At 38.9% G+C, this 13,530-nt stretch overlaps 1 protein-coding gene across 1 annotated transcript in view; it reads left to right on the forward strand.

Annotated features, from left to right (window-relative positions):
* The window catches only part of CYSLTR2 (cysteinyl leukotriene receptor 2), a 57,330-nt gene extending 45,549 nt beyond the window's left edge, over positions 1–11,781 (forward strand). The window contains exons 4-5 of the mRNA XM_003270081.2: positions 152–252; positions 10,419–11,781. Coding sequence (XP_003270129.2) covers positions 10,420–11,463 — 1,044 coding nt within the window. The 5' untranslated portion in view covers positions 152–252; position 10,419 and the 3' untranslated portion in view covers positions 11,464–11,781. The remainder of the gene's footprint in view (positions 1–151; positions 253–10,418) is intronic.
* The last annotated feature ends 1,749 nt before the right edge of the window (positions 11,782–13,530 follow it).

The raw sequence follows: 13,530 nt of genomic DNA on the forward strand, positions 1-13,530 counted from the left end.
TTGTGGAACAAAAGTTTATCATCTTGATGAGCTTCAATTTATCAATTTTTTCTTTTATGGATCATGTTTTTCATGTCAAGTCTAAGAACTCTTTGCCAGTCCTAGATCCCAAAAATTTGTTTCCTAAAAATTTTATAATTTTACATTCTAGGGAAAACTAGTTTCCAAGATGGCAGAATAGGAACAGCTCCAGTCTGCAGATCCCAGTGTGAGCAATGCAGAAGATGGGTGATTTCTGCATTTCCAACTGAGGTACCGGGTTACTCTCACTGGGGCTTGTCAGACAGTGGGTGCAGCCCATGGAGCAGGGTGGAGCATCGCCTCACCTGGGAAGTGCAAGGGGTCAGGGAATTCCCTTTCCTAGCAAAGGGAAGCCGTGACAGACGGTACCTGGAAAATTGGGACACCCCCACCCTAATACTGTGCTTTTCCAACGGCCTTAGCAAGTGGCACACCAGGAGATTATATCCCCCACCTGGCTCGGAGGGTCCCACATCCATGGAGCCTTGCTCACTGCTAGCACAACAGTCTGAGATTGAACTGCAAGGTGGCAGCCAGGCTGGGGGAGGGGCATCCACCATTGCTGAGGCTTGAGTAGGTAAACAAAGCTCGAACTGGGTGGAGCCCACCGCTGCTCAAGGAGGCCTATCTGCCTCTGTAGACTCCACCTCTGGGGGCAGGGAATAGCTGAACAAAAGGCAACAGAAACTTCTACAGACTTAAACGTCCCTGTTTGACAGCTTTGAAGAGAGTAGTGCTTCTCCCAGCACGGAGTTTGAGATCTGAGAACGGACAGACTGCCTCCTCAAGTGGGTCCCTGACCCCCAAGTAGCCTAACTGGGGGACACCTCCCAGTAGGGGCCGACTGACACCTCATACAGCTGGGTGCCCCTCTGAGATGAAGCTTCCAGAGGAAGGATTAAGCAGCAACATTTGCTGTTCTTCTATATTTGCTGTTCTGCAGCCTCCACTGGTGATACTCAGGCGAACAGGGTCTGGAGTGGACCTCCAGCAAACTCCAACAGACCCACAGCTGAGGGTCCTGACTGTTAGAAGGAAAACTAACAAACAGAAAGGACAACCACACCAATACCCCATCTGTACGTCACCATCATCAAAGACCAAAGGTAGATAAAACCACAAAGATGGGGAGAAATGAGAGCAGAAAAGCTGAAAATTCTAAAAATCAGAGTGCCTCTTCTCCTTCAAAGGAACACAGCTCCTTGCCAGCAACAAAGCTGGACAGAGAATGACTTCGAAGTGTTGAGAGAAGAAGACTTCAGATCATTGGTAATAACAAGCTTCTCCAAGCTAAAGGAGGATGTTCTAACCCATTGCAAAGAAGCTAAAAACCTTGAAAAAAGATTAGACAAATGGCTAACTAGAATAAACGGTGTAGAGACGTCCATAAATGACCTGATGGAGCTGAAAACCATGGCACAAGAACTACGTGATGCATGCACAAGCTTCAGTAGCCAATTTGATCAAATGGAAGAAAGGTTATCAGTGATCTAAGATCAAATGAATGAAATGAAGTGAGAAGAGAAGTTTAGAGAAAAAAAGTAAAAAGAAATAAACAAAGCCTCCAAGAAATATGGGACTATGTGAAAAGACCAAATCTACGTCTGATTGGTGTACCTGAAAGTGACGGGGAGAATGGAACCAAGTTGGAAAACACTCTTCAGTATATTATCCAGGAGAACTTCCCCAACCTAGCGAGGCAGGCCAACATTCAAATTCAGGAAATACAGAGAACACCACAAAGATACTCCTCAAGAAGAACAACTCCAAGACACATAATTGTCAGATTCACCAAAGTTGAAATGAAGGAAAAAATGTTAAGGGCACCCAGAGAGAAAGGTCGGGTTACCCACAAAGGGAAGCCCATCAGACTAACTGTGGATCTCTTGGCAGAAACTCTACAAGCCAGAAGAGAGTGGAGCCAATATTTGACATTCTTCAAGAAAAGAATTTTCAACCCAGAATTTCATATCCAGCCAAACTAAGCTTCATAAGTGAAGGAGAAATAAAATCCTTCACAGACAAGCAAATGCTGAGAAATTTTGTCACCACCAGGCCTGCCTTACAAGAGCTCCTGAAGGAAGCACTAAACATGGAAAGGAACAACCAGTACCAGCCACTGCAAAAACATGCCAAATTTTAAAGACCGTCAATGCTAGGAAGAAATTGCTTAATTAATGAGCAAAATAACCAGCTGGCATCATAACGACAGATCAAATTCGCACATAACAATACTAACCTTAAATGTAAATGGTCTAAGTGCTCCAATTAAAAGACACAGACTGGCAAATTGGATAAACAGTCAAGACCCATCAGTGTGCTGTATTCAGGAGATCCATCTCACATGCAGAGACACACATAGGCTCAAAATAAAGGGGTGGAGGAAGATCTACCAAGCAAATGGAAAACAAAAAAAGCAGGGGTTGCAATCCTAGTCTCTGATAAAACAGACTTTAAAACAACAAAGATCAAAAGAGACAAAGAAGGCCGTTACATAATGGTAAAGGGATCAATTCAACAAGAAGAGCTAACTATCCTAAATATATATGCACCCAATACAGGAACACCCAGATTCATAAAGCAAGTCCTTAGAGACCTACAAAGAGACTTAGACTCCCACACAATAATAATGGGAGACTTTAACACCCCACTGTCAACATTAGACAGATCAACGAGACAGAAAGTTAACAAGGATATCCAGGAATTGAACTCAGCTCTGCACCAAGTGGACCTAATAGACATCTACAGAACTCTCCACCCCATGTCAACAGAACATACATACTTCTCAGCGCCACATCATGCTTATTCCAAAATTGACCACATAGTTGGAAGTAAAGCACTCCTCAGCAAATGTAAAAGAACAGAAATTATAACAAACTGTCTCTCAGACAACAGTGCAATCAAACTAGGACTCAGGGTTAAGAAACTCACTCGAAACTTCTCAACTACATGGAAACTGAACAATCTGCTCCTGAATGACTGCTGGGTACATAACAAAATGGAGGTAGAAATAAAGATGTTCTTTGAAACCAATGAGAGCAAAGACACAACATACCAGAATCTCTGGGACAATTTAAAGCAGTGTGTAGAGGGAAATTTGTAGCACTAAATGCCCACAAAAGAATGCAGGAAAGATCTAAAATTGACACCCTAACATCACAATTAAAAGAACTAGAGAAGCAAGAGCAAACACATTCAAAAGCTAGCAGAAGGCAAGAAATAACTAAGATCACAGCACAACTGAAGGAGATAGAGACACAAAAAACCCTTCAAAAAATCAAAGAATCCAGGAGCAGGTTTTTTGAAAGGATCAATAAAATTGATAGACTGCTAGCAAGACTAATAAAGAAGAAAAGAGAGAAGAATCAAACAAAAGCAATAAAAAATGACAAAGGGTATATCACCACTGATCCCACAGAAATACAAGCTACCATTAGAGAATACTATACACACCTCTATGCAAATAAACTAGAAAATCTAGAAGAAATGGATAAATTCCTGGACACATACACCCTCCCAAGACTAAATCAGGAAGAAGTTGAATCCCTGAATAGACCAATAACAGGTTCTGAAATTGAGGCAATAATTAATATCCTACCAATCAAAAAAAGTCCAGGACCAGATGGATTCACAGCCGAATTCTACCAGAGGTACAAAGAGGAGCTGGTACCATTCTTCCTGAAACTATTCCAATCAATAGAAAAGGAGGGAATCCTCCCTAATTCATTTTATGAGGCCAACATCATCCTGATACCAAAGCCTGGCAGAGACACAACAAAAAAAGAGAATTTTAGACTGATGTCCCTGATGAACATCGATGCAAAAATCCTCAGTAAAATACTGGCAAACCAAATCCAGCAGCACATCAAAAAGCTTATCCACCATGGTCAAGTTGGCTTCATCCCTGGGATGCAAGGCTGGTTCAACATATGCAAATCAATAAGCATAATCCATCATGTAAACAGAATCAAAGACAAAAACCACATGATTATCTCAATAGATGCAGAAAAGGCCTTCAACAAAATTCAACAGCGCTTCATGCTAAAAACTCTCAATAAACAAGGTATTGATGGGACATAACTCAAAATAATAAGAGCTATTTATGACAAACCCACAGCCAATATCATACTGAATGGGCAAAAACTGGAAGCATTCCCTTTGAAAACTGGCACAAGACAGGGATGCCCTTTCTCACCACTCCTATTCAACATAGTGTTGGAAGTTCTGGCCAGGGCAATTAGGCAGGAGAAGGAAATAAAGGGTATTCAATTAGGAAAAGAGGAAGTCAAATTGTCCCTGTTTGCAGATGACATGACTGTATATCTAGAAAACCCCATTGTTTCAGCCCAAAATCTCCTTAAGCTGATAAACAACTTCAGCAAAGTCTCAGGATACAAAATCGATGTGCAAAAATCACAAGCATTCATATACACCAATAACAGACAAACAGAGAGCCAAATCCTGAGTGAATTCCCATTCACAATTGCTTCAAAGAGAATAAAATACCTAGGAATCCAACTTACAAGGGATGTGAAGGACCTCTTCAAGGAGAATTACAAACCACTGCTCAATGAAATAAAAGAGGACACAAACAAATGGGAGAACATTCAATATTGTGAAAATGGCCATACTGCCCAAGGTAATTTATAGATTCAGTGCCATCCCTATCAAGCTACCAATGACTTTCTTCACAGAATTGGAAAAAACTACTTTAAAGTTCAAATGGAACCAAAAAAGAGCCTGCATTGCCAAGACAATCCTAAGCCAAAAGAACAAAGCTGGAAGCATCATGCTACCTGACTTCAAACTATGCTACAAGGCTACAGTAACCAAACCATCATGGTACTAGTACCAAAACAGAGATATAGACCAACGGAACAGAATAGAGACTCCGGAAGTAATACCACACATCTACAACCATCTGATCTTTGGCAAACCTGACAAAAACAAGAAATGGAGAAAGGATTCCCTATTTAATAAATGGTGCTGGGAAAACTGGCTAGCCATATGTAGAAAGCTGAAACTGGATCCCTTCCTTGCACCTTATACAAAAATTAATTCAAGATAGATTAAAGACTTAAATGTAAAACCTAAAATCTGGCCAATATCCAGAATCTACAAAGAAACAAATTTACAAGAAAAAATCAAACAACCCCATCAAAAAGTGGGCGAAGGATATGAACAGACACTTCTCAAAAGAAGACATTTATGCAACCAACAGACACATGAAGAAATGCTCATCATCCCTGGCCATCAGAGAAATGCAAATCAAAACCACAATGAGATACCATCTCACACTGGTTAGAATGGCGATCATTAAAAAGTCAGGAAACAACAGGTGCTGGAGAGGATGCGGAGAAATAGGAATGCTTTTACACTGTTGGTGGGAGTGTAAACTAGTTCAACCATCGTGGAAGAGAGTGTGGTGATTCCTCAAGGATCTAGAACTAGGAATTCCATTTGACCCAGCCATCGCGTTACTGGGCATATACCCAAAGGATTATAAATCATGCTACTATAAAGACACATGCACACATATGTTTATTGTGGCACTATTCACAGTAGCAAAGACTTGGAACCAACCCAGATGTCCATCAATGATAGACTGGATTAAGAAAATGTGGCACATATACACCATGGAATACTGTGCAGCCATAACAAAGGATGAGTTCATGTCCTTTGTAGGGACACGAATGAAGCTGGAAACCATCATTCTGAGCAAACTATCGCAAGGACAGAAAACCAAACACTGCATGTTCTCACTCATAGGTGGGAATTGAACAATGAGAACTCCTGGACACAGGGTGGGGAACATCACACACCTGTGTGTGGGGTGGGGGGAGGGGGAGGGATAGCATTGGGAGATATACCTAATGTAAATGAGGAGTTAATGGGTGCAGCACACCAACATGGCACATGTATACATATGTAACAAAACTGCATGTTATGCACGTGTACCCTAGAACTTAAAGTATAATAATAATAATAAAAATTTTACATTCTACATGAAGTCCATGCTGCATTTTAGTTAATTTTTATATAGGGTGTGAGATTTAGTTCAAGGTTTGTTTTTTTGCCTATGGCTATCCAATTGCTCCAGCGCCTCTGAAAACCCTATCTTTCCTCCACTGTATTGTTTTTGCACTTTTGTAAATAATTAAGTTGGGCATAGTTATGTGGGTCTGTTTCTGGGTTTCTATTCTTTTCTGTTGATCTATGTGTTTGTCCTTCAGCCAATACCATGCAATCTTAATTACTTTATAAAATAAGTCTTGAAATTAGATGGATTGATTCTTCCCACGTCAATCTTTTTTTCAAAATGTCTTAGCTATTCTAGTTCCTCTGCCTTTTCATTTAAGATTTAGAATAATCCTATCTATATCTACAAAAAAACTTACAAGGATTTTACTGGGAATTTCATAATTTTGTATATAAATCTGGGGAGAATTGACATCTTTATTCCATTGTCTTCTAATCTATGACATGCCATGTTTCTCCATTTCTTTAAAACTTTAATTTCTTTCACCAATAATTTGTAGTTTTCAGCATGCAAGTCCTGTACATGTCTTGTGAGATTTACACCTGTCTTCCATTTTAATTTTGAATGAATATAAATAGTATTGCATTTTTAACTTCAGTGTGCTCATATGTGTATTACTAGTTTATAAAATATAATATATTTTCTATGTTTATTTTGTATTCTGCCACTTTGCTAAATTCACTTATTAGCTCTATGAGATTTTTGTTTTCTTTGTGTGTGTGCATGTATGTGTATGTTTGTACGTCTCTTGGGGTTTTCTATGTAACTATGTCATCTACAGATAGGAAGCATTTTATTTCTTCCTTTCTAATCTATACGATATTTATTTCCTTTTTGTGTTTTTGCCTCATTTCGCTGGTTAGAACTTACAGCACTGTGTTGAATAAGATAGTGAGAATGGGCATCCTTGCATTGCTCCTGATCTTATAGGGGAGACACTCAGTCTTTTACTATGAAGTATAATGTTCTCTGTAGGTTTTTTGTATATGATCTTTATCAAGTTGAGGAAGTTCCTCTTTACTCCTATATTTCTAAGAGTTTTGATTGCGAATGGATATTGAATTTTGTCATGCACTTTTTAAAATATTAATTGATATGATTACTTGGTCATGGTGTATAATTCTTTTCATATATTGGTAAATTTTATTTGATGGTATTTTGCTAAGGGTATTTTGCACCTACATTCACAGGGGATATTCATCCATAGTCTTTTCTTTTGTTCTGTATTATCTTTGCCTCATTTTGGTATCAGAGTAATACTTAGCTTCAATAAAATAAATTGGGAAATACCCTTCTCTTCTATTTTCTGGAAGACACTGTATGGAATTGGTGTTGATTCTTATTTAAATAGTTGGTAGAATTCTCCAGTGAAGCCATCTGGATCTGGAGGTTTCTTTTTTTGAGAGTTTTTCAACTAAGAGTTTAATTTCCTTAATCGTTATGGGAATATTCAAATTATCTATTTAATGTTGGGTGAGTTGAGATATTTTTCATTTTATGAGGAATTAGTCTAGGTCCTCTAAGTTGTGAAATTTATGTTTGTAGGGTTATTCAATGTATTTTCTCATTATTCTTTTGATGCCTCGTGTATCTATCAATAGTGTTATCTCCTGTTTTATTCCTGACAATGGAAATTTATGTCTGTTCTACTTTTTTTTGGTACCTCTTGCTAGAGATTTGTCAATTGTATCAGGAGATGTAATATTTTACTTAATATATTCAAATTTTAGTTCATTATTGTCTTTGTCTGTTCTGCTACTATAAGAAAGTTACCTGGCCAGGCATGGTGGTCCATGCCTATAATCTCACAGGTTGAAGGCCAAGGTGGGAGGATCACTTGAGCCCAGGAGTTCAAAACCAGCCTGCGCAACATGGAGATACAGCATCTCTACAAAAAAGAAAAAATAGCTGGGCATGGTGGCATGCACCTGTAATCGATTGTACTGACTTTTTTCAAATAACCAGTTTTTCATTTCATTTTTTTCTCTGTTTTTTTCTGTTTTCAATTTCTTGATTTCTGCTCTTTACTATTTCCTTCCTTTTGCTTGCTTTTTTTTTTCTTGAGGATGGAGTTTAGATTCTTATTTCATGACTTTTCCTTTTTGTAATGTATGCATTTAGTGTTATACAGTTTCGTCCTAATACTGCATTTGCTACATCTCACAAATTTATATTTTCACTTTTATTCAGTTTAATATATTTTTTGTTTCCCTTGAGATTTCCTTTTTGACCCATGGATTATTTAGAAGTGTGTTGTTTAGTTTTCAAGTGTTTTGAGGGTTTCCTGTTATCTTGCTGATGTTGATTTCTAGTTTGATTCCCTTGTAGTTAGAGAACACATTCTATATTATTTCAATTATTTGAAATCTATCGAGGTTTGTTTTATGTCCCAGGATGTGGTTTATCTTGGTATAAGTTTTGTGAACACTTAAAAGCATAAGTATTCTGCTTTTGTTGGGTGAAGTGTTTTATACATGTCAATTTGATCCTGTTGGTTGATGGTGTTTTTAGTTTTTCTATATCTTTGCTGAGTTTTTTTCTATTTGCTTCATTGATTGCTGAGAGAGGTCCTTGAAGTCACCAAATATCTCTTCTTTCAGTTTTTTCAGTTTTACTTCAGTTTTGCAACTCTGTTGTTTGGTGCATACCCATTTAGAATTGGTATGTCTTCTTAGTGGTTAAACCCTGTTATTATTATATAGTGTCCCTCACTGTCTCTGGCAATGTCATTTGCTTTGAAGTCCATTTTAGTTGATACTAAAAGAGCCATTCCTTATGTCCTTTGATTTGAATAGCATGTATTTTTCCATCCTTTTACTTTCAACCAGCCAATATTGCTATTTGAAGTGTTTGTTATAGGCAGTACATAATTGGGTCATTTAAAAAATATATTCCTTTCCTCTATCTTTTAATTGGTATATTTAGACTACTTATATTTAATGTAATTATTGATGAATCAGGGATGTCTGCCATTTTATTTTTTGTTTTCTGTTTTTATTATCTGTTTTCTTTTTCCTGCCTTGTTGTTGGTTATCTGAACACTTTTTAGAATTCCATTTTTATTTATCTGTCATGTTTTTCAGTGTATCCTTTTGCATATCATTTTAGTGGATGCTCTAGGTATTTCTCTCTCTCTGTCTCTCTCTCTCTCTCTCTCTCTCTCTATATATATATATATATATATATATATATACATATCTTATGATAGTCTATTAGCATCATCATTCTACCAGTTCGAGTGAAGTATAGAAAACTTATTTCCTCTTATGTCTCTTTGCCTTCCCTCATTTATAATATAATTATCTTAATAATTCCTCTACATCCATTTAAAACCACATCAGGCAGCATTAATGTTTTTGTTTCAAAACTTTAAATGTAACTTAGACTCTAAAAGAGGACAGCCTATTGTATTTGCATATATTTTGGCTTACCATGTTCTTTCTTATTTTCTAATATTCTAAGGTTCCTTCTTTTATGAATTCCTTTCTGTTTAGAGAACTTCCTTTAGTCATTCTTTGTTGTTTGTTTGTTTTTTGTTTTGTTTTTTTTTTTTTGGAGATGGAGTTTCACTCTTGTTGCCCAAGCTGGAGTGCAATGGCGTGATCTTGGCTCATTGCAACTTCTGCCTCTGGGTTCAAGTGATTCTCCTGCCTCAGCCTCCCGGGTAGCTGAGATTACAGGTGCCTGCCACTGGGCCCAGCTAATTTTTGTATTTTTAGTAGAGATGGAGTTTCACCATGTTGGCCAGACTGGTCTTGAACTCCTGACCTCAAGTGATCCACTGGCCTCAGCTTCCCAAACTGCTGGGATTACAGGTGTGAGCCACCACACCTGGCCTAGTCGTTCTTTTAAGATAGGTCTGCTGGCAACAAAGTCTTAGTTTTCTGTCTGAAAAAGTCTTGATTTTCTCTTTGTACTTGAAGGATATTTTTGCTGGACATAGAATACTAGGTTGGCAGGTCTTTTCTTTCAACATTTGAGAAATGTGCCATTTCCTTCTGTCCTTCATAGTTTCTGATGAGAAATCTGCTATTCAGTAGTTTTAGGCTGCAATATCTAAGGAAGGTATTCATGTCAACATGGGCACTAGGTCACAAGTTCCCTAAGTTTGAAGCGTCAGCTTCAACCAAACAAATTAATGGCTATTCTACATTCAAAAACCAGGAAATTTAAATTTATTATGAAATGTAATGCAGCATATAGTAAAGACTTACCCAGTGTTTTAAAACTCAACTTTCAAAGAAAAGATAGTATTGCTCCCTGTTTCATTAAAACCTAGAGATATGTAATCAGTAAGCAAGAAGGAAAAAGGGAAATTCACAAAGTAACTTTCTGTGTCTCTTTATTTTTAACCCAGCATGAAGAGAAATTTTATGTCCTTGCATCCATCCATCTCCGTATCAGAAATGGAACCAAATGGCACCTTCAGCAATAACAACAACAGCAGGAACTGCACAATTGAAAACTTCAAGAAAGAATTTTTCCCAATTGTATATCTGATAATATTTATCTGGGGAGTTTTGGGAAATGGTTTGTCCATATATGTTTTCCTGCAGCCTTATAAGAAGTCCACATCTGTGAATGTTTTCATGCTAAATCTGGCCATTTCAGATCTCCTGTTCATAAGCACGCTTCCCTTCAGGGCTGACTATTACCTTAGAGGCTCCAATTGGATATTTGGAGACTTGGCCTGCAGGATTATGTCTTATTCCTTGTATGTCAACATGTACAGCAGTATTTATTTCCTGACCGTGCTAAGTGTTGTGCGTTTCCTGGCAACGGTTCACCCCTTTCGGTTTCTGCATGTCACCAGCATCAGGAGTGCCTGGATCCTCTGTGGGATGATATGGATCCTTATCATGGCTTCCTCAATAATGCTCCTGGACAGTGGCTCTGAGCAGAAGGGCAGTGTCACATCATGCTTAGAGCTGAATCTCTATAAAATTGCTAAGCTGCAGACCATGAACTATATTGCCTTGGTGGTGGGCTTCCTCCTGCCATTTTTCACACTCAGCATCTGTTATCTGCTGATCATTCGGGTTCTGTTAAAAGTGGAAGCCCCAGAATCAAGGCTGCGGGTTTCTCACAGGAAGGCACTGACCACCATCATCATCACCTTGATCATCTTCTTCTTGTGTTTCCTGCCCTATCACACACTGAGGACCCTCCACTTGGTGACATGGAAAGTGGATATATGCAGAGACTGGCTGCATAAAGCTGTGGTTATCACACTGTCCTTGGCGGCAGCCAATACCTGCTTCAATCCTCTACTCTATTACTTTGCTGGGGAGAATTTTAAGGACAGAGTAAGGTCTGCACTCAGAAAAGGCCATCCACAGAAGGCAAAGACAAAGTGTGGTTTCCCTGTTAGTGTGTGGTTGAGAAAGGAAACAAGAGTATAAGGAGTTCTTAGATGAGACCTGTTCTTGTATCCTTGTGTCTATCTTCATTCACTCATAGTCTCCAAATGACTTTGTATTTACATCATTCCCAACAAATGTTGATTCTTAATATTTAGTTGACCATTACTTTTGTTAATAAGACCTACTTCAAAAATTTTATTCAGTGTATTTTCAGTTGTTGGGTCTTAATGAGGGATACAGGAGGAAAAATCCCTACTAGAGTCCTGTGGGCTAAAATATCAGATTGGGAAAAAATGCAAAGCACATTGGATCCTACTTTTCTTCAGATATTGAACCAGATCTCTGGCCCATCAGGCTTTCTAAATTCCTCAAAACAGCCACAACTTCCCCAGCTTTTCCAGCTCCCCTGTCCTCTTCAATCCCCTGAGGTATAGCCAACTAATGACGCTACTGGAAGCCTCAGAGCAGAAAAGAAGCACATCCTAAGATTCAGGGAAAGACTAACTGTGAAGAGGAAGGCTGTCCTATAACAAAGCAGCATCAAGTCCCAAGTAAGGACAGTGAGATAAAAGAGGGGAGAAGGATTGGAGCAAAAGAGAACTGGCGATAAGTAGGGGAAGGAAGAATTTCATTTTGCATTGGGAGAGAGGTTCTAACACACTGAAGGCAACACTATTTCTACTGTTTCTCTCTTGCCAGGGTATTAGGAAGGACAGGAAAAGTAGGAGGAGGATCTGGGGCATTGCTCTAGGAAATGAAAGAATTGTGTATAGAATGGAAGGGGGAGCATCAAGGACATGTATGTCAAATTTTCTTTGAGATGCAGGTTAGTTGACCTTGCTGCAGTTCTCCTTCCCATTAATTCATTGGGATGGAAGCCAAAAATAAAAGAGGTGCCTCTGAGGGTTAGAGTTGGGCACTCCAGGGCAAGATGGAGTAGAGGGCAAATTGAAAAGGTTGTTGCACTCCTGAAATTCTATTAACATTTTGGCCGAAGATGAGTAGGGAGATGCTGCCTTCCCTTTTGAAATAGCGTAGGAAAACGCTAAATAGTGTGAGAGGTTCCTTTCTGTCCACTGAAACAAGGCTAAGGATACTACCAACTACTACCACCATGACCATTGTAGTGACAACAATTGAATGCAGTCTCCCTGCAGGGCAGATTATGCCAGGCACTTTACATTCATTGATCCCATTTGACATTCACACCAAAACTCTGAGTTCCATTTTACAGCTGAAGAAATTGAAGCATAGAGAAATTAAGAAGCTTGTTTACGTTTACACAGCTAGTAAGAGTTTTAAAAATCTCTGTGCAGAAGTGTTGGCTGGGTGCTGTCCCCACCACTACCCTTGTAAACTTCCAGGAAGATTGGTTGAAAGTCTGAATAAAAGCTGTCCTTTCTTACCAATTTCCTCCCCCTCCTCACTGTCACAAGAAAACCAAGAGTTTCTCTTTACTACGAGTTGTTGACTGGTAGTACAGTAAAGGGTGGAGGTGATATGGCATTCTGAAAGTAGGGAGGGACTAAGTAAGTCATCAAACTAAACACAAATCCCAGTACCCTTTCCTTATTTAGCTTCCAGAATGATGACAAACAGACCCAATCCCTGTCAAGACAGGACCCTGGAGGATTCTCCTATGGGGAAACTGCATAATCTGAAAAAAAGGCTGACAGATACAAATAGTTGAGGATCCTTCAACACAAAAGCTGGGTGTCTGCCCTGTTACTCACCTGATGATGAAGCCCACAATGCAACAAATCCCTTCCACTCACAGCATTTGGTCAACCTGTCAGAGCCTCATTCTTAATTATGAACAAGTCAATGAACACAACACATTTGAGGGAAAGGCCATAACATGAAAGGCACCAACAAATAAATGTGAGAGTAGATAGAGATCTTTTGAGTATAAAAGGTCCTCCAAAATAAGAGATTAAACCAAGATAGAGGAAAACACAGTAGCTAGGAAACAAGGAATCCAACATAGGAGAAAGTGAAGGGAATTCCCAGGATGTTGGTGTGTAGCAGGCTTAGAAAGCAACTCATTCATGTTGGAGCAGGACTCTTTTTTTTTTTTGAGATGGAGTCTCGCTCTGTCTGGAGCAG

This window comes from Nomascus leucogenys, chromosome 5, assembly GCF_006542625.1.
Source record: "Nomascus leucogenys isolate Asia chromosome 5, Asia_NLE_v1, whole genome shotgun sequence".
Classification (NCBI taxonomy): domain Eukaryota; kingdom Metazoa; phylum Chordata; class Mammalia; order Primates; family Hylobatidae; genus Nomascus; species Nomascus leucogenys.